Genomic DNA, 21,133 nt, shown 5'->3' on the forward strand with positions numbered 1-21,133 from the left:
TATGGAAAGACTAGCGCTAGTATTCTGTGTAAAGCAGTGACCAATTATGAACAGAACATACTATGGGCAAACTGCAGTGCTGGAGTTGGTCACCTGAATGGAGGGGTGGAAGGAAATAAGCTAATTGGGAGGAATGTAGAAATATTTGTATCTCTTTAATGCAATCAAAGCCATGTCATCTGTTCTTTCCCCCTCTCAAGTAGTTGAAACATGGACATTCAGAAGAGTGGAAACCATAGGCCAATCTCCTGCCCTGTCTGGGAGGTTGTCCCTTTACTACTATGAACTACTACTATGAATATTTATATACCGCACTTCAACCAAAGTTCTCAAAGCGCTTTACAGAGAAAAATAAATAATCCAAAAATAAACAATTCATAAAGAAGATGGTCCACTGTCCCCAAAGGGCTCACAATCTAAAAACAAAACAAAACATAAGGCAGGTACCAGCAACAGCCACTGGAGGAATGCTGTGCTGGGGTTGAATAGGGCCAGTTGCTCTTCCCCTGCTAAATATAAGAGAATTGCCATGTTAAAAAAGGTGCCTCTGCTCAGTTAGCAGGGGTCAAACTACATGTGACATTAAACTCATTATAAGATGATAGGCTTAATGCAGAAGTGGACTGGAAGTGGTCCTTCATTCTGACTTTAAAAATGAGCTGTAGTGGGCCCTGATCCACCAGGAATATAGTGCGCAGCAAGGTGGAGAATAACACTTTCCCCCAGCACTAATTTATTCCCAAGAATCCCCCACTCAAAAAAGCAATTTTTACAGGAGCCATCAGCTAGAGAATGAAAGGCTTCTGGATTGTGTGTATATAAAGTGATGGGGTTTTGTTTTGGCAATATTGTAATCTGTTGAAAGCTAGTTTTTCATTCAACTTTAAGGCTAATAATAATAATAATAATAATAATAATAATAATAATAAATTTATTCAATTTCTATACCACCCTTCCAAAAATGGCTCAGGGCGGTTAACACAGAGAAATAATAAATAAATAAGATGGATCCCTGTCCCCAAAGGGCTCACAATCTAAAAAGAAACATTAGACACCAGCAACAGTCACTGGAGGTACTGTGCTGGGGATGGATAAGGCCAGTTACTCTCCCCCTGCTAAATAAAGAGAATCACCATGTTAAAAGGTGCCTCTTTGCCAAGTTAGCAGGGGTGCTGGAGAAGATGAGAGAAGTATGGCATGCCAGTTACAGTGCAATCCTGTGCATGTTTGAATGAAAGTAAGTCCTGCTGGTCAATGATGCTTACTCCCATCTGTGCTGGGGGTGGTACAATAAGTAAGTAAGTTCCTGCAAAACAATAGGTAAGTTCCTGCAAAAAAAAAATTGCAGTATATCCCTGCTGTGAAAGAAAATGGTGAATGTCGAGTTTATTGTGTGTGTGTGTTTACAGTTGTGTTTATGTTATTTAAGGGACGGTTAACTCCCCACACCAAGACCCTTCCCCCTCAGAAACACAACGTGATGCAGTGGCTGGCTGATGAGAAAACAAAAGAGCTCTACATATCTTTCACCCTCGGAAGCAGGGGGAGTTGCAACTGCCTTGTGAGTATTATTCAAGCTGAGAAATTGCCTGCTTGTTTTATATAAGCCCTCCTTCTCCCCTCCTCATCACAGAGCTTCCTTAGCTCTACCCACATTATTTTCTGTGACTGCACTCTGAGTTCCATCCCATTTACTTACATGAGGGCAGTTTGGGGTTTAGGGGTCACTTTTCCCATCAGATTTTTTTGAACATGGACATATCTGAGGGTCACCCAAGTCTGCTGGAAGCTTCCATTTGCCCACAGGCACTCCAATTATGTGTTCATAAGGATCATAAAGTTTCAATTTCTTTCAGAAATAGATATAAGATAACTGTACCCACAACACTTAGTTCTCTCAGTAGTACTGTAACAGTTACAGGGAAGTACATCTGTAATAGTGGAAGATTCAGATACATGCTTAATGCAGTTCTGCTCAAATAGTAATACAATGATTGTACATAAATAAAAACAATACACCCAACATTTTTAACATGTAGAGGTTTAACTGAGATTAAATTCCTTCCATTATTAGTCACATCCTTTTTTCTTATTGGCCATAGAATAATGTATGGATATGAGTCAGATGATTTAATTTGCTTTAATTGTATGTAGATTTAGTTCATCATGTGCTGAAGTTACTACTCAAATTAAACACATGAACTTCCATATTTGCCCAGCACAATGAACTGCACAGATATACTGTACATATTTAATACTTTTTATTACATGCTTTTGTGTATTTACAAATACATATTTTTATTTGTGTTAACCCTGCCTATGTAAATACCGTTAGTGTGCAATACAGCGAACTGGATTTGCAACCTTACTTTCTGAAATTGAAATGTTACATTACTTTTCCTCTGTGGGATTTGGGTAAATTAGGGAATGGCCAGAGGTGCCTTCTATCAGCTTCGCCTGATACGCCAGCTGCCCCCATTGCTTGAGACAGACGATGTCAAAACAGTGGTACATCTGCTGGTAACCTCCAGACTGGATTACTGCAATGCACTCTATGTGGGGCTGCCCTTGTATGTAGTCCGGAAACTACCGTTGGTCCAGAGTGCGGCAGCTAGGCTGGTCTCTGGGTCATCTAGGAGAGAGCATATTACTCCCGTATTGAAGGAGTTACACTGGCTGCTGATATGTTTCCGGGCAAAATAAAAAGTGCTGGTTGTAACCTATAAAGCCCTAAACAGCTTGGGCCCTGGGTATTTAAGAGACTGTCTTCTTTGTAATGAACCCCACCGCCCATTGAGGTCATCTGGAGAAGTCCGTCTGCATTTGCAACCGGCTCATCTGGCAGCTACTCAGGGATGGGCCTTCTCTGTTGCTGCCCTGAGGCTTTGGAATGCGCTCCCTAGTGAAATAAGAGCCTCCCCATCTCTGACAATTTTTAAAAAGTCTTTAAAGACACATCTGTTCACCCAGGCTGATATTGTTTTGTTTTAATGTTGTTTTTAGAATATTTTTTTAAAATACATTTAAATGGTTGTGATTTAAATTTGTTTTTATTTTTAACTAATGTTTTACCTTTGTTTTTATCTTGTTGTAAACACCCAGAGACGTCAGTTTTGGGTGGTATAAAAATATGTTAAATAAATACATACATACATAAATAAAAGTGATCCTTATGGCAAAGCCAGACTATTGTGATAAGGCAGTGTACAAAGACTGCTCAAAACTTTCTGGCTTGTCTAATTTTAAAGCAGCCATGGCAGCAGGGACCATGATCCAGGTCAGGACTGTGATGGAGGGAAAGGATTAAATTAAAGCCTCCCTCCATTGCCACTGTGGGCCCAATCAGATCACACAAACCCTACAGCTATTTAACAACAATGATAAAAACATAGGGCAAAACCATGGGATGACTGTCCCATTTGGCATTGCCTTTAGTTGGATGCAGTGCCAGCTCTAGGTTCCTAGGGGTTCTGGGACAAAGTTTTGCTCTGCCCCCCTGCATGGCATACTGCACATGGTGCCCCCCTCCAATGACCCCTGGCATTGCTGGCTTCTCCCTCGCACACCCATCAGCAAATGTAGTGGTGGGGCACCTATTCAGCAGCAACAACTCCTCCCCTCCCACCTTTGGAAGTTAGGAGAATAGTCAGCACTGTTGCTAAGTCCCTCAGCAGCAACAACTCCTCCTCCCCCCCCACCCCACCAGTCAATGAAGTTTCTCCCAGAAGTCCTTGTGAGGATGTAGGGGCCTTTGGGAGGGAGTCCATTGGCCAGTGGGGAGGATGGGAAGAACAGCTACCACTCATTAAGTCTCTTGGATTTATGGCAGCTTCCCCACCACCCACATCCTCCATACCAAAGGCCCCTGCGAGGACACAGTCGGTTTGGGAAGAGAGACCTCTTACTGGTGAGGAGGGTAGAAGCTCACACAACAAATATCTTGGGCAGTTGGGCAAGAAACCTGCTTGGTAGCTTGTCCTTCTCCTATTGGCCTAGGGTTGACAACCTTCCAGGACTGGCCTGGAGTCTCCAAGAACTGGCATCAGTTTCCAGGTGACTTCTGAAAGCAATCCTGGAAATTTTAATGGCTTGAAGTTGTGAAAAATATTGGGGGGAATCTCCAGGAGTAGTTTCTGGCAGAGTTGGCATCCCTAGTTAACCCCATGCAAGGATTAATGCTCCCATTTCTAGATAGGGGTGCCAGGCACAGCAGTGGCAAGAGTTTCTCAGTTGACCTGTGCCACCAGTACTGGGAAGGTGAAGGGGTTGTCCTGGTGGGCTTTCTGATGGGTGTGGGCCTTCTAACGGGCGTAGGCCATCAGCCAGTGCCTGCCCAATCATCCTGCTTCTTCTCAGGGGTCAGTGGTACCCCACTGAACTCATTTGGTTGGCATTTGGATTGGACTGCGAGTGCTTCTCAACCACATCACCATCTGTCCTGACCATGATACATATTTTTAATATCTTGTTTTAGCTTTTGAACATCATGTAGTTAGAAATCTTGCTCTCTCACACACACACAAACATAAAATATGTTTATTGGGATTTTTAAAAGAAATACAATATTGTACAGTATAAATGAGGGTTAAATCAGAGAAAAGAGTAATAAACACGTCCAGCAAACAGAAATAGCAACCTCTCACTGTAATAATCCAGGCTGCAATCTTGGTTTCACTTATTAGGAGTCAGAAGCTCCATTCAACTCAATGGGACTTTCATTCAAGCAAACATGTCAAATCTGGCTACTCCAATAAAAATTCCTACCCTATTCGCTCAGCATATATTATTTGCATATGGAATTAGCACCTCCCACTTTCTTCTTCCTTGTCTGTACTGCATTGGGATGTTTATGTTTTGTGTCGTGCGCGATGACACCATCACGTCTGTGAGGTAACGACACGTGATGACGCAGAGGACGTCGGCGTGCTCTGCGTGCTACTCACTCGCTCGCTCGCTCCCCCGCTCCCCCTCCCCCCATGCAGCTCTGAGGAGGCGGCAGTAGAAGCGGCTCACGGGCAGCCCGGGGCCTAGTGGAAGGGGTCGGGCTGGCGCGGGCAAAGGGAGCCCCGTCGCCATGGAGGGGATGGACGTGGACCTGGATGCCGAGCTGATGCAGAAATTTAGCTGCTTGGGAACCACCGACAAGGACGTGCTTATTGGCGAGTTCCAGCGACTCCTTGGCTTCCAGCTTAGCCCGGCCGGCTGCGCCTTCTTCCTGGACATGACAAACTGGTACAGCCCGGGGGGGAACAGGACGGCGGGGTGGGGGAAGCGGAGTGTGGCTGGGGGTCGTCCTGACTGTAGGTCGATGTCCTTTCCGGAGGGCTGAGCGCCGGCCTGGGGCTTCGCCAGAAGAACACTTTGTCAGGCCCAACTTGCCCTCTGCCCTGGGAAGCGGCGCTCCTCCCGAGCCCGTCACCCTGTCGAGGCGGCTATCCCGTTAAAGCAGCCCGGGTGTGAGTTGGATCACGAGCACATTGGCGTGAGGAGTGCAGTGCAGCGCAGCGCAGCGTCCCTCAGTAAGGTAGACCAACTCTGCCCAGTGTAAACAACCTGAGTGTGACGCTTCTTCCCTTGCAAGACAAGTCGTACGAGTGTCGCCAAAACAAAAAGCAGCAGCTTCTTAAAGGCGTTGGTTGAGGCCTACTTCGACTAGAGTCAGGCTTCATCTCGGATTTAGTCTGTTGCTCATCCTAAAGTCTGTGCTTTGTGACAACGTAGGTCGCATGTTTTTGTTGTTGCATTTCAGGGCTAAATGCAAGTTTTCATGTGTCCTGAAATGCAAAGATGTCTGGAAGACCAGATTGGTCTTTTCCTACTAGAAAACCGTTAAGTGCAATATATGATCTCTGCATAGGTCTCTTCTCTCAATAGTCCTGCCTTCTTATCTGGAAGATAACTGCATATAACGTCATGGGTTAATTACATATTGAGAATGAGGATTATTACCATTTAACACCACCAGAGTTTAGGGGATACATCAGCATTCTTCTCCTGGTATCACTTCCCAAAATATGGATTTCTTCCCTTTAGGCTTGGTGCTGAAAGTTCAAACAGTGTTTGAAACCTACTGTGTCATCAACAGGCATGGCCATGTTTATAATTAGTTCTTGACTTACACTTTTGATTTGCAAAGTACTTTTCAGTTCATTGTGCTTCCTTTCCCAGCAGTCTTTTTAGTCAGATCACAATCCCCAAGTTTTCAGTGGGAAGTTGAAATGCGGGATGATGATGTGTCCCTGGCTACACAATTAGTCTGTCGGAGGTGGGAATTGAATTGTATTAACTCATATCCAAGCTCAACTCTGTATAGGATTGTGCTGGTTGATATCAGAGAGTAAAAGAACCAGTGTGCAATCTTGGACCATAGGCTATGCTGACCACAGCTGTACATGCCAGACATTTGACACACAATCAAATGTCTGGAATCATAAGCATCTCAACTTGTTTAAAAAGAGGGATTCTAGTCTACAGCTTGATTATTTTAAAAAGCCATGCAGGCCATATGTGGAAATCTATGGGGGTGTGGTGTCTGAACATGTTTTCAGTAACTGGTTGTAAAGTGCTCTACATAGTTCTCTGTGCTTTCTTATGCCTTCTGTTCCTTGTACATTTCCAGCCTTACTCCCCTCTACTCCATGCATAATCTTTCTCAATCTTTTTTGCCTTAAACATTTTTATAAAAATAACAAGTTTGCAAAAGTAATGAAAATAATTCAAGGAATGTGTTCACATGTTCCTGCAATCTGAGTGTGAAACTTGCATCATTTTGATGAAGATTTGGGGCGAATGCTTTTTTTAAAGCATAGTTTGGGAAGGTGATAAGTACACTTACCTACATAACTGTAGAAAAATCAAATTGAAATAAATGAGGCTTATATCTAGGTAAATGTGATTCAGATTGGGATGTTAGCAAACCAATATCTTGAGTTTTATGGTATATAATTGTTTTATTGTTAAACTTGTATTCTGCTCTTTCCCCAAGGATCACAGGCTGATTTACACAGGATTCTCATTTTATCCTCACAGCCGTAATCTGTGGTAACCAGTATTCCCTCTAACAGGGATTCCCAGATGTTGTTGACTACAGCTTCCAACATCCTTAGCTGCAATGGCCTTTGGCTGGGGATTATGGGAGTTGTAGTCAACAACATCTGGGAATTCCTCTTAGAGGGAACACTGGTGATAATATAGATTGAGAACGGGCCTAGTTTTTATAAATGGTTCATGCAGTATTAAACCTGTGCCTGGAATATACCAGTTCAGACAGTAGGTGGGGGCTTACATAACTGAATTCTTCCCAATGGGGAGAAGCACCTGTTATGCACAGAAAACAGGTATGTCAGGAATAGGTAAGGGCTGGAAATCTTACCTCTTACATGTACTTCTCTATATGGAAGACTTTTTTTTAATAATATGGAGCAACATTAAGTCATGTGAGAATCCACCTGCAGTCTAAAGTTATATGTTCTAGAGATAGGTTATCACTTCATCTGTATTCTTTTTAAGAACTGTGCCATGCTGACTCATTAGGGTTGCCCAGTGATCTTGAATCTGGATTTCTTAGAGTCATACCTATCACTCCAACTACAATAAATGTTGACTTTGTTTGGAATTGATTGTCCCTACAACTGAGTATCATACAGAAATGCATCAAATGTACCTGTGACATTGCATAATACATGGTGTGGCTCGTGGTCGTTTAGACACAATAGTGTATGGATTTTTGCTGCTCTTTTGCAGTGTGTAAGTACTGTTCTTTGTAAGAGGGATTCCCAGGTGCTGTTAACTACAACTCCCATACAACTACAACTCCCAGCTAAAGGCCATTGCAGCTGGGGATGCTGGGAGTTGCAGTCAACAACTACTGTGAATCCTTTTTACAGGGAACACTGCATAAGCATTGTAGATGGTGGATCCTGATCCGTGTCGATTTGTAACTTGTGGCCATGTTTTTGTGGTTGAAATGGTTGAAAATATCCTAAGTGTGTTTATATGACAGAGATAGTGTGATGTAGAGCTGACATGAAACTCATTGATATGAAACTCCAAGACCAAACCACAAAAGATAGAAACATGCTGTTTTGCAGATAGGTTCTAGACCTTGCCTGCACTACCAGAAATACATCCACCACGCCTGAAAAAAATTGATTAATTTCCCGTAAAATGCGGGAAAACTCTTCCATTAGAGAAGCAGGGGAAATTATGCCTTCTGACAAAGTTTGGCAGTTTTCGCAGGTTCCTTTACAAACAAGAAGTCTGGACTTGCACAGAATGATGAAGAAACAGGCTATATTATTTGGATTTCTATTTGTGAAAGGTTTCCATGAAATTCACTTAAGAAATCTTGAAAAAGAAAAATTTTGCACTAGATATCTTAGTTTGCTCTCCTGGAATTTATCTTTTTAGCACCAAGATTAGTGAACTTGGCAGCAACACTATTATATATTAAAAACAAATGAAAAGTTATAATTTCTAATAAATTAACAGTGTTAAATAAATTGAATTATGTGCTGTCATTAAGTATATTAAAAGAAAATTAAAAGTTGGGATAAATTTCAACGTTCTTGATGGTCCGTATAGCTGCTGTTAATATGTTTTTATTACCCAAATTGTATCTATTTCAGGTTCTTCCAACTAGTTTATTTTCTACAATCCAACAATGGCAAACATTATTGCTTTCCTTTATACATTCAAATAAAAAGCTAAGGGTTTCTTGGAATGTGTTGCAAACTGGGTCAGATGATGGTGGCTTGGGTATCCCCAACCCTGCTGTTGGGGATACTCAGGCTAAGAAATATTGTGGGAATGGTAGCCAATATAGAACTTACATTAGGGTTCTCCTTGGAGCTCCATGGTGTATTAAAAAAACAGATTAAAAGTTCGCCATTTGTGCTGACCTTATTAGAAAGATCATTAATTCTACTTCTAATCCATTTTTAAAGCCAACTATGGAGATTTGGAGAGGATGGCAATCTTGCCTATCTCCCTCCACTCATCACTATTATTAGTTGTAGACCATCCTTTGTGTGTGTGAATATTTGGAGGGTATAATAGGGTTTCCTCCTATCATACATAGGAGAATGTATATACTCTTACCCTGACCCAATTATTGGGTCAGAGTGAGAGAGATGTACTGTAATGGTACATTAGTTTCCTTGGAAGAAATAAAACACAACATTTCCTATTTCAATCTTATTTGGCTACATTTGCTACAACTGAAATTTTCTCAACCAAATATCCAAGCAACCAAAAGACAACTTAGTAAATTTGACAAATTAATATTAGATATTAGGCTCTTCAGATGAAAAGCCTGTTCAGAGCTTGGAACACTCAGAATGTTCCAGGTCCCAAAAGGTTCTAATCCTTGGGTACATCCACCATAGATGAAAATATGTGCCCTTCTCATTAGAGTTATTTCAACTGAGCATACATTTATTTTTAGTAACATATCCCATTTTCAACAGAACACAAGATCTGCTGAACCTTCCACAGGAAAAACTGGCTGAGCTGGTAGTTCGAACAGAACGATCCTGTTCCATCGGAACTTTCCAAGTGCCATTTTGGAATCCAAAATGGCACTCTTTTGGCTGTTGTGCATGTGCAGCAGCCATTTGCATGGTCAGCACCACCATGAAAATGGCCACTGCTTGTGCTCAGAGGCCATAAGAATGCCATTTTGGAATCCAAAATGTCACTCGAGGTTGTTCTGTTGGAACAACCAGCTCAACTGTTTGTTCCAATGGAAGGTTCAGCAGATCTTGCGTAGCCTTGCAAACTTGGAATGGAACACAAGATCCGTTTCTTGCACAACCCTATTAGATATCAATCAATATATCAACTAAAGGGCTAACATCAAAACTTTTATGCTATTTAGTGAAATCCGAGGACCTCACTAAACCATCCAGTCAGTCGTAGCGACAGGCGGTGTGTACAAAGGGCAAGGACTTAATCAACGCAAACATATGACCCACACTTACTGGGAATTCCTCATTCACGAGGAATAATTGCAATCTCCAACCCCCATCATGAATGGGGTTCAACAGATTACCCACACCTAGAGTGCATAGAGTAGACACACACTGAGCCAATCAGTGTAGCACGTGTGCAGCCCCGGACATCTAAGGGCACCACAGACAGTTGGAGTAGAAGAAGATCTCACCATTGAATGGATTAAAATCTGTTTGGGAAAATGATTTACAAATGGCCATTGAAGGGGTATTGGAATAGGATTTGTTTTTCTAACCCTATATTTTCATCTTTTGCTCAAATTAGAGAAAACTGTCTTAAAATTTATGGATGGTACATGACTCCCGTGAAATGGGCATATACTGTTAAAAATAAATATAAGCTCAGTTGAATCAACTGTAATGAGAAGGGCACATATTTTCATCTATGGTGGATGTGCCCAAGGATTAGAACGTTTTGGGACTTGGTGTTTGCAGAAATGAGTAAAAACATTAATTAGGAAATTAAAATAGAACCTCAACTAGCATTGTTGGGAATATTTACTTAAGATCATAAAGTAATAAAATCTAAAGAGCTGGTGAATTATGTGTTAATAGCGGCCAGATTAGTGATAACTAAAAATTGGAAGTATGGAATATTATCTTTAGATGAATGATACAGTAAGTTTTGGTTTATAGCTTTGGCAGAGAAATTAACCCATTTGTTGCATCTCCTAACATAAGGAAAGCCATATTCTTTTTGCAGTCTGGAAAGACTTAATATTTTTTTATCAGTCAAAGAAATTATAGTAGAGTGTTGTCTGCTTGTTATATTCAGATAAGGAAAGATGTGGTTATTCATAAAATGCTCAGATTTGTTTGGGCTAACTAATAATAATGAGACCTGATCTCTAGGAAGCTAAAGTGTATGAGTTGTTAAGCATTCTGTGATATATTATGTAATGTTCTGCCTTTAATAAAGGAATTTTAAAAAACAAAACAAAAAAAAAGCAGCTTTTCTGGTCAACTAGCAAGGAGTAAAGGGAGAGTGCATGCAGTGTTCCTTCTAACTGGGCTTCCCAGATGTTGTTGATGACACCTCCCAGCATTCCCGGCTGCAGTGGCCTTTGGCTGGGGATTATGGGAGTTGTAGTCAACATCTGGAAAGCCTTGTTAGAGGCAATACTGAGTGCATGGTCATTTTGTGAAACAGAAGGAATGCTTGCATACTGCAAGCCCATTTTTATGCATGTTTACACGTGCGTGCGCACACACACCCACACACCAGTGTTTCCTCAAAGACATGCGTACATGCGCGTACTCACACGTTTTTTAATATCCACTCAGTTAATTTTAGATCCTGTTCTGGTTGATTTGGGAAGGCCTCATTCTGAATGCACATGTGCACACACTGCCTTGATACTGTCACCCAGAAGAGAACTCATTCCGCACACATGAAAAAAGAATTAGAGAACAGCGAACAGTACACACCACCTACCTTTAGGCCTGTATTAGTGTCTCAAATAATATTAAAAATATGTATACCCTGCTCCTCCAGTACAATATTGCTCCAGGGTGGGGGTGGGATTCACAGCAGTAAAAGTGATGTTTAAAACAACAAAACAAATAAAACACAGCAAATACGATACAGATTGGGATATGCAAACAATTCACAGGCATGGGGAATGTGTGAAGGAAGAGAAATTGAACTCCTTGGTTATTTAGGAACTTGGCGTAATAAAAATGAGGTTTCTCATCTGTTTTATCCTTTGAAGTCCATTCTTTCCCCCCTCATGCATCATGCCTGCCCCCCAAGCAAATTCCTACCATGTGAGCAGCTACATGGTGGAAAAAAGTTTTGCCGTACAACATTTAACCAAAACTTAGTCCTAATATTTCAGAGAACAGTATGATAGCTAGTTACTTCCTGCAGAAGGACTCTGGTAGTGTTCAATAGGCCTAGGCTGTGATACATTACCTTAGTTGGACTCTACCTTCTCAGGATCCAGTGATGTGAAACAAAAGATCTTCTCTTTCTAATGCCACTAATTATATGAAACATTGCAGCATAATGGATGAATACCAATATCAGGCAAATTGGGCACTTCCAAAATTGTAATTCATTTTTTTCAGGAGACTTTCCCTAAGAGGTGTGTGTGTACACACAGTGTTTGTGTTTCACACACAGCTTTATTTATTTATTATTTGGGAATGTGTGGGTAAAAAACACATTCCAAATTTACATAATCCAAGTACAGTACACATAACCCAAACAAAATAAGTTATGAATTCACTTGATTTGGCTGTTCAAGTCAAATAAAAATAAAAGCTAAAATTCCATTTTCATCTTTGCAAGTGAAAGCAAAACTTTCTGGTTTCACTTTGAGCAAATGTACAAAGCAAATGACATTTCTTTTGTTTAACTGGATAAGTCAGAAGTATTAGTATAAATCATATTTGCATATTGTATTTAAGCTTTTACAGTTCTAATGAAACAAACTTCCATAAAAAGCCTTGAATTTGACTATACAGGTGGCCCTCTTCAATTGCGGTCCTGGCACATGCAGTTCTGCGTATCCACAGTTGGGACATATAGACCCAACCTCGGTATCCGCAGTAGGCCAATCTTGCATATCCATCGTTTTTGTTGCACAGATCCATCTATATATGGTTGTGCTCTTCCTGCATGTGCTTGTGGGTAGTGAGAAGAGTTTTGAGGAGGATTGGAGGAATGATTTGTTGTGTGGTTTTTTTAGTGGGTTTTTTGTGTTTAGAAGACAATTTAAAGAGCATTTGGCAGCTTTGGGTAGCCTTTGGTGTCTTCAGGGAACCATTGAGAGCCTTTAGGAGCCATTGTTCCATAGCTTTTGGAGCCATTTTGTATATTTCTTTGGAGCCTTCACAAACCTGTGGGAGCCTTTGGGAGCCTTTTTTCAGTCATTCCTGTGCAGCTTCTTGGAAGAGCCTCTTGCAGCACTGTGAAGCCCTGGTAAGATGTTAATTATCACTTTAATCAATTGAATTTTAATTCTTATGAAATTCTATTTTTTAATTTAAAAATTCAGATTAAATTTTTTCATCTTGGTAATTATAGTACTGTGCTGTACTAGATAACTGTACTTAATTTAAATTGCAATTAAAATTAAAATTAGTTTCAGTATGTACTATAAATTGCCCATTAAAAATTGATTTTAAGTATCCATTGGAAATTGATTTTAATTAAGTTACTGCACTGCCCTGTGCTATACTTTATCAGTTTTGTGTGGAGGTGTGGGGGAGGGGTTGTACTGTCCCGTACACCATTGTACAATTTTTTCCTTCCTCTACAGTCAAAATGAGCAAGCGCACAGTGGAGAGTGGCAAAAGGTCTTGCAAAGTGTTGTTCTTGAGTGCGAAGGTGAAGCTGCTGGCTATGTTGGTTCATGGGGACAGTGCAGCATCTGTAGCACAATATGGCATCAATGAGTCCACTGTTCTCTCCATAACGAAAAGCAAGTATACATGCGAGTGTGGTGTCCGGCATGTCTCTGATTCTGAAGGTGGCATTCCATCCACTTGATCCTCTCATGGAACAGATGGGAAAGGCCCTCAGTTTGCAGATAGAGGATCAAGTGCAGAGGAACATACCACTGAGTGGACCTGTAGTCTGTGAGAAAGCATTGTGGTTCTAGAAGCAGTTGGAGGTGGTCAAGCAGTGGGAGCATTCAAAGGTGCTGAGCATGGCTTCTAGGTAAACAAGGGCTGGTTTGAAAGATTCAAGTACTGCTCCAGCCTCCAAAATGTCAACTTGGCAGGGAAGCAGCATTAGATGACCATGAAGAGGCACAAAGATTTCCGGTGGAGTTCCAGCAGCTGATTGAGTCTGGAGCATACACAGCCAAGCATGTCTTCGATGCTGAAGAGACAAGTCTGTTCTGGAAGTGGATGCCATCCCACTCCTTCACCAGCAAAGAAGAAAAAACTGCTCTGGGTTTTGAGGCAGCCAAACACCACCTCGCGTGGCTGGTGTGCGGCAATGTTGCAGGGGACTGCATGGTCCAGCCCATGCTCCTCTACCGAGCACAGAACCCTTGTGCCCTGAAAGGGAAGTATACAAGCCAGCTTCCCATCTTGCAGAGAGCCAACAGGAGAGCATGGATGACGGCAGTGGTTTTTTCTGACTGGATCCATAACTTCTTTTTGCATGAGTGCAGAAATATCTGGCCTCCCAAGTCCTCCTAATGCTCAACAATGCCCCTGGCCATCCTGAGACCCTGCAGTTTGAACACCTGGACCTGCAGATGACCTTCTTGCTCCCCAGCAACATCTTCTTGATCCAACCGATGTACCAAGACCTGATACTAGCTCTCAAGTCCTATAACAATTGCCGCACCATCAGGAAGATGCTGGATCTCATGGAAGCTGATCCCGCTATGTCAGTCAGCGATTGCTGGAGGAGATATAGCATTGTGGACTGCATTGAGAACACCGTGGCATTGCTTGCAGAGATTAAATCCCAGACATGGAATGCAATTGGGAAGAAGTTGTGGCCTGGGGCAGTCACCTCTTCATCTGCTGCAGCCATTCCCAGAAGCTGATGCAGTAGAGCTGATCACTAACCTTCTGTGCACCGTTGGTGGAGAAGGCCTGCAAGACATTGAGCCACATGAGGTGGAGGAACTCCTCCAATCACATCAAAAGGAGTTGATGGAGGAAGAGTTGGAGGACATCATCCAGGCAACTCCTGAGAGAGTGGGGAAGAAGAGGAGGAAGAGGAAGAGATGCTCTCCAAACCTCTCACCACAAAGGGGCTGTCCAAGGTTCTGCAGCTGGGGATCACCTTGGCGGACAAAGTCTTCAAGATTGATCTCTTGAGGAGTGCAGCATCGTTAAAAAGGCAGCTTTAGACTGCTTTTCAACCCTATAAGGACACCTACCAGGCTCTGCAAAACGGGGGAAGCAGACGACTATCACCAGCTATTTAGGAGAGGTGGCTACACCCACCACCACAGCTGCAGAGTGGTCATCATTGGAAAGCGACACCTGCACCTTCTATGGCTTCAAGGAGGATGACAGTGATGAGGATGAGGACAGTAGATCTGCCTCAGCAGGGTCTGCTACTGCTAACTGATCTGTGCTCCAAGCAGAAGACTGGAGATGGAGTGAAGGAACTCCACTGTTTTTTAAACTTGATTTGTGCTGCTGCAAGCCAGTGAGTGGAGAGAGAGAGATTATGTGTTAACTCCAGTAGTGGAGCAGTGGAGTGAAGAAACTTCCCTGTGTGTTTACATGAAGTGCATTGAATTCTGTGCTGCCTCTTTGGCCATCCTGCCAACCGGTCAGGCCAGGGGCTTGTGCTGCTAAGTGTTGGACTTCAGATGTAGGTTGGGGAAACTTCATCACTATTATGTATTACTGAAGGATCTGGGGACCACTGCTGGAACATCTGGAGAGTAGGAGAGCTGAGGTGGCCAAGGTACAGTGCTGTGCTCCATCCTTATTTCTGCTGTTTTTCCTGAGTGGTTTTTGGGGGGCGGTGGGTGGGTTGGTGACTTTTTGGTCACTCTCCAAGACTCTGGAACCTAACCCCCCAATTCCCATAGACTCGAGGTCTCATTATTCATAGTTTAATTATCCATGGTTGTAGGCTGGAACAGAAATCCCGTGAATTAACAAGGGCCACCTGTAATATTTAAACCACATTAATTGTGTTTTATTGAATCTCTGCCTAATTAGATACATAAAAGTACAAATACTTGTGGCTATTTGGAAAACTTTTGAGACACTCAGAACTATGCAGTTGTGTCGGAGCTGGTGGAGGGATTTTCGCAGTGACAGCAAGGGCCTCCAGCAGTTGGAACTCAGACTAAGATCCCTGCTGCTGTTCTTCAACTCACAGATAATCTGACATATTTTTGGATTGCCCTCCCTTGCCGCCGCCGCCACCTCCTCCCTTGTAGGTGGATCATGGCAGGGGACAGGCTGCCTCACTTCCTCTTCGTTCCAGAAGCAGCACACAAAACAGAGAGTTGATTTTTTAAAATTAGTTTTTTCTCTAGCCTTCCATCTAGGTGTCTGAGTAGCCTAAGTAATTGCAGAAGCAGCTGGCCCATTCAGGCACCTAGTAGGACAGCTTTTCTTGTAGGACTCTGAGTGGCCCTAGAGCAGGCCCTGAGCAGAACCCTCAGGGCCCCACTCAGGTACAACTATGGAGGAGAAGAGGGCAGGAGGCCCAAATGAATGCTGGAGTTCTGACCTGATAAGACCCAATTTGACAGTTGGGAGGTGCTATGTCAGCTCCTCCCAATAGTGCCACTGTCATGTGTTAGGTTGGAACTTGGACATTTTGGGCCATACCCAGGCCATTGTTCCCTCTAAGGTGTGTGCACATGCCTGCGCTCACAAGTTTTTTGATGTCTGCTCAGTTAATTTTAGATCCCGCTCAGGTTGAATCAGGAAGGTCCCTTTCTGAATGCGTGTGCTCACACACTGCCTTGATACTCCTACCCAGAACAAAACTCATTCCGCACACAGATGAAAAAAATTGGAGAGAAAACTTACCCAGGCCTAATATTTATGCAGCACATGCAGTTAACATGGGGCACTTTTTAAGTTAAATATTTAAGTCAACCCAAATAGAGGATAATTTATTTAGAACATATGAATAGTTTCAAGTAAAACATTTTAATTCATAATTTTCCAGAAATGGAACGCTGGGGTCATTCACAGGCCTCCAGACTTCTGGTCAAACTGCATGGTTTAGGAGAGGCTATAGGAAGAGGGTATGCACCAAACGGTAGAGCATCGGGATGCAAAACGAGAACTTTAATTTCTTGCGCTTTGAGTTAAAGGAACTCAGGAAGCCGTCTTGGGAAAGACCTCTTGCTTGAAATATTGAAGACAGTGGGCTGGATGAACCAGTTGTCTTATTCAGGACACAGTTCTTGGACAGTTTTGCCTTTACCTCACCCACATTAACAAAGCTTTCCCAGTCTCTTTCCCCAGCCGTGTTATCTTCCCTGTATCTTCTAGGCTACTTAGGAATATATGGGTGGTATTTTCCCTGGAGCTTGTAGAATATTCCCCACCACCAACAGCTGCAGAGGACACCTGATGCTTGCCCAGCCCCACTCGCTTGGTAAGAGTGGCTGTTGGGGGAGTTGTTGAACTCCATCCCCAGTGGCAGTGAAGTTAAGTACCCAACATTAATGTTGCATTTCCTCCAGTTGGGCATGTATTTCACTGTTAACTCATCTAAGATATGTTCTAAGGATAAAATGATGTGTGTATGTGGTGAATGTTTTCTAGTGTTAAAAACTCTTATGAGAACAAAGAAACAGATGAGTTATTTAGGACGTTTATTGAATAATGTTAATAGTAGTATATGTTATGACAGTGTTGCATTAAAATGTCTGATTCCTTGGCTGCCTGTGGGTAGAGAATGGTGCGTTATAATATATTGCCCAGTGATTGGCAGCTGGAACATGTTACCTGTGTGTGAGGAGGGGGCAGTGTGAGAGAAAGAAAGAGTGTAGTTGCCTCTGCCTAAGTACCATGCTTTTCTATTTCACAAGTCCTTGATTTCTTTCCTAGTAAGCGTGTGTGCACCTTTTTCTGCTTCTGAAGTTCTTTATTTGAGGAATCACCTGTTGGGGAGATCAGAAAGACTATGCTTGACTTTATGATGGAGCTTGTTGCAGTCAAACCTAAGTTCAGGTACTCTTTTACCTGTTTGTTCTTTAGCTGTGCTTCTGCACAAATAAATTAGAGAAGAGCTGGATGTTCTGTCTAATAGCCCTAATTTAGTATCTTAGTCTCTAGTTTCTTTCCTGAGTATATGATGAATGCTTACCTTGGGCTTGTTGTGTTCCTGGGACCCCCAGTTGTGCACTGTTCATATGTATTGTCATCATTGGAACCACTGCTGGATGAAGAGGAGGAGTAAGGTGCTCCCCTCGCCAGGTCACCTCCTGTGGGGCATGTTGTAGTTTACTGATGCATCAGTGCCCAGATGCTCATCTCTGTTCTGGGACTGCTTCATAAAGAGGAAGAAGTGGTTTGTGTTCATGTTGGTGGCTAGTGTCTGCTTTGCCACTGTCCCACACCTCCAATGTGAACCTCATCCTTATTTACCTCTGAGGTGTGCAACATCTTTGCCTCCTCTGTTGAAACTTTAATTGTGACAATCTTGGTGAATGTCTATGTCCAGAGAGCTGCAAAAAGACCTCATTGGGGCATGAGAACAGAAGCATTATATAACTGCCATTCTGTTTTTCTGTTGTACTCTATTGTTGTCTGGAGCTAGGTGTTTGTAATTTGTCCAAATTGCTTCCTTTGAATTAAAAGTAATTTTCTGTCTTTCCCTGGTGTACTCTTAAGACTCACACTTCTGTAGGTGTGTTAAGTGGGTGTATCTTCTTGCTTATGCTACTTGAGCCTTGAGTAGTGTTGCCCTCTTGCAGCATGTGTAATGGATGTATGCTTGGCTACTGGACTAATAAGGCCATGCATCCCATACATTCTCTAGTTATGATCTTATTCTCTAGTTTGTCTAGTCAGTGGTGTGTATTTGTGGGTTTCTGTTCACAGTCTATAATAGTGCACAGTACAAGAAGTAGTATCTTGTGCAGGTGAACAAGGTGCCAATTAACTGATTTCTATTATGCCTTTTTTAGTGGTATAGGAGCTGCTGCAGCATGGTTGCATTTCTCAGTAAGGTTAGAAGTCCAAGATCATGTATGAGAACTCCTCAAGATCATGTTTGAAAACTCATTGCCACTCTGGTACAGTTCCTCCCTGGAATTGAAGCAATACTTGGGTAGAAATGAACTGTACAATGGATTATTTCCACATGACCTTGAACCTTGATTATTGAACAATGTGGGAAGGAGTTCCTTCCCATGGCAATGCTATTACAGTTCCTGTGAGGGGCAGTGCTGGCATATCAAGCATAAATATGCTTGCTGCTCTTTTGTTTTAATATGATATTGTTTTATATAATGTGTAATATGATTTTGTTAGCCACTCGGTTCGTTTTATGGGAGAAAGGCAGCGTGCACATTTTTATGTACATAAGATTGGAGGAAACTGTCTTCTGCTCACCCGAGTTAGCTTTCTGTTTGCTACACCAGTGCAACACAGTGACTGTAGTCCTATCCTGTTCACACCTTAAGAACATCAGAACAGCCCTGCTGGATCAGGCCCAAGGCCCATCTAGTCCAGCATCCTGTTTCGCACAGTGGTCCAGCAGATGCCACTGGAAGCCACAGGCAGGAGTTGAGGGCATGCCCTCTCTCCTGCTGTTACTCCCCCGCAACTGGTACTCAGTGGTACTCACCTTCTATGACAGAATAGGGTTGTACTCAGGTAATTTTAAAAATTGTGTTACTTTGGCCTTTTGAATTACTTAATTCCACTTTTTCTCAAAAGATATGAAATTACAGTTTAGGAACATAGGAAGCTGCCATATACTGAGTCAGAACATAGGTCCATCTAGCTCAGTATTGTCTACGCAGACTGGCAGCAGTTTCTTCAAGGTTGCACGGAAGAATCTATGTCAGTCTCAACCCTATCTTGGAGATGCCAAGGAGGGAACTTGGAGCCTTTTGCTTTTCCAAGACCAGCTCCATCTCCTAAGGGGAATAACTTACAATGATCACACATCAAGTCTCCCATTAATATGCAACCAGGGCAGACCCTGCTTAACTATGGGGACAAGTCATGCTTGCTACCACAAGACTTCAGTTCTGCTCTCCAACAAGACCAGCTCTCCAATTTGTAGGGGGAGGTTTGTGGCCAAGAATATAAGGGAGCAATATTCATGTTACTAGCAGATAGAGTTATTCTTTGATATTGGAAGTTGAGGCAAAAACCAAACACAAAACAACTACCAAAGTTACTTTAACTGCAAATTAGATAGTTATAGTTAAGAGACACTCTGCTGCCAGGTTGTCTGGGATAAGTTGTACTATTCTCTAAATGCTATGCGGAACTGGTACTGAACATGCATTGCGTTATCTTCTCCACCAGATGTTATATAATAGAAAGCCAGCTGACTTCTAAAAGTATGTAGCACCTTCAGTTTATGTTCTCAGATTAGTGAGCTGATTCCAGCCAATTTATTATTTTGCTTTTTCTAAAAAGTTTTGCTTGAACATGTCTGAGCATGTTACAGTTCTTAAATAGAGTGGAGCTGCTCCCTGTCTGGTTTTGAACTGCCTAACTAGAAGTTTATCTCTGTAGGTGGGGTGTGTGTGTTGTGTCTTTTGCTTATTAAGTTCTAGTTAGTGGGCAATTTGAAATTTGCTTCTCTTTAAATTATATTGATATATGTAAAATGAGTGGATTTTTTGATCCATAATAATGTCACAGTAAACTTTACTGCTATTTTTAAGGACTTTAGACTACATTCATTATTTATTTATTTAACACGTTTGTATACCACCCAAAATGCAAGTTGTCATTCATTCATTTGATTTCTATACCACCCTTCCAAAAATGGCTCAGGGCGGCTTACATAGAGAAATAATAAATAAATAAGATGGATCCCTGTCCACAAAGGGCTTACAATCTAAAAAGTAACATAAGCTAGACACCAGCAACAGTCACTGGAGGTACTGTGCTGGGGGTGGATAGGACCAGTTACTCTCCCCCTGCTAAGCAAAGAGAATCACCATGTTAAAAAGGTGCCTCTTTGCCAGGTTAGCAGGGGTTCTCTGAGCGGTTTACAAGAGAATGGGAAAATGACACATGCAAACCTTTCCTGCGTCATTTGTATTTTTTTGTTGCTAGAAGTAGCTGAAAGCTGGAAATCTGGTTACGTGCACAACCCCACATCATGGTTTAGCTTGCCCAAACCTAGTCCTGCCTACAGAGAGCATGTATAGAGTGACACCACTAAGGTTTACTTCTCAGTTTGCAAGCTGAGAGGCAGGCCTTAACCATGTTTATGGGATAGAACTGGCTGATTGGCCATTTACCAAGTATGGTGATTGGGAGGATATAAGTAAGCATTAAAAACTGGTACTATCTTTGGAGAAGCCTGAAATACTTTTACCCTTGGTGATGCCAAAAGTATAGAAGGGACTGAAATAGAATTTGATGTGGCAATTATAATAAAGTATCTTGCATAATAACAGAGAAGTTTACTTAAACCAATTATTTGAAAGAAAATCAGGAACAACCAATAGAACCAACAAAATGTGGTT

At 42.2% G+C, this 21,133-nt stretch overlaps 1 protein-coding gene across 2 annotated transcripts in view; it reads left to right on the top strand.

Annotated features, from left to right (window-relative positions):
* Positions 1-4,886: 4,886 nt before the first annotated feature.
* Positions 4,887-21,133, top strand: part of ILRUN (inflammation and lipid regulator with UBA-like and NBR1-like domains) — a 66,050-nt gene continuing 49,803 nt past the window's right edge. The window contains exon 1 of one of the 2 annotated variants that reach the window (XM_053244019.1): positions 4,887-5,232. In XM_053244019.1, coding sequence (XP_053099994.1) covers positions 5,075-5,232 — 158 coding nt within the window. In that variant the 5' untranslated portion in view covers positions 4,887-5,074. The remainder of the gene's footprint in view (positions 5,233-21,133) is intronic. The other variant, XM_053244020.1, reaches the window with a different exon arrangement.

This window comes from Hemicordylus capensis, chromosome 4 (assembly GCF_027244095.1).
Source record: "Hemicordylus capensis ecotype Gifberg chromosome 4, rHemCap1.1.pri, whole genome shotgun sequence".
In the NCBI taxonomy this organism is placed as follows: domain Eukaryota; kingdom Metazoa; phylum Chordata; class Lepidosauria; order Squamata; family Cordylidae; genus Hemicordylus; species Hemicordylus capensis.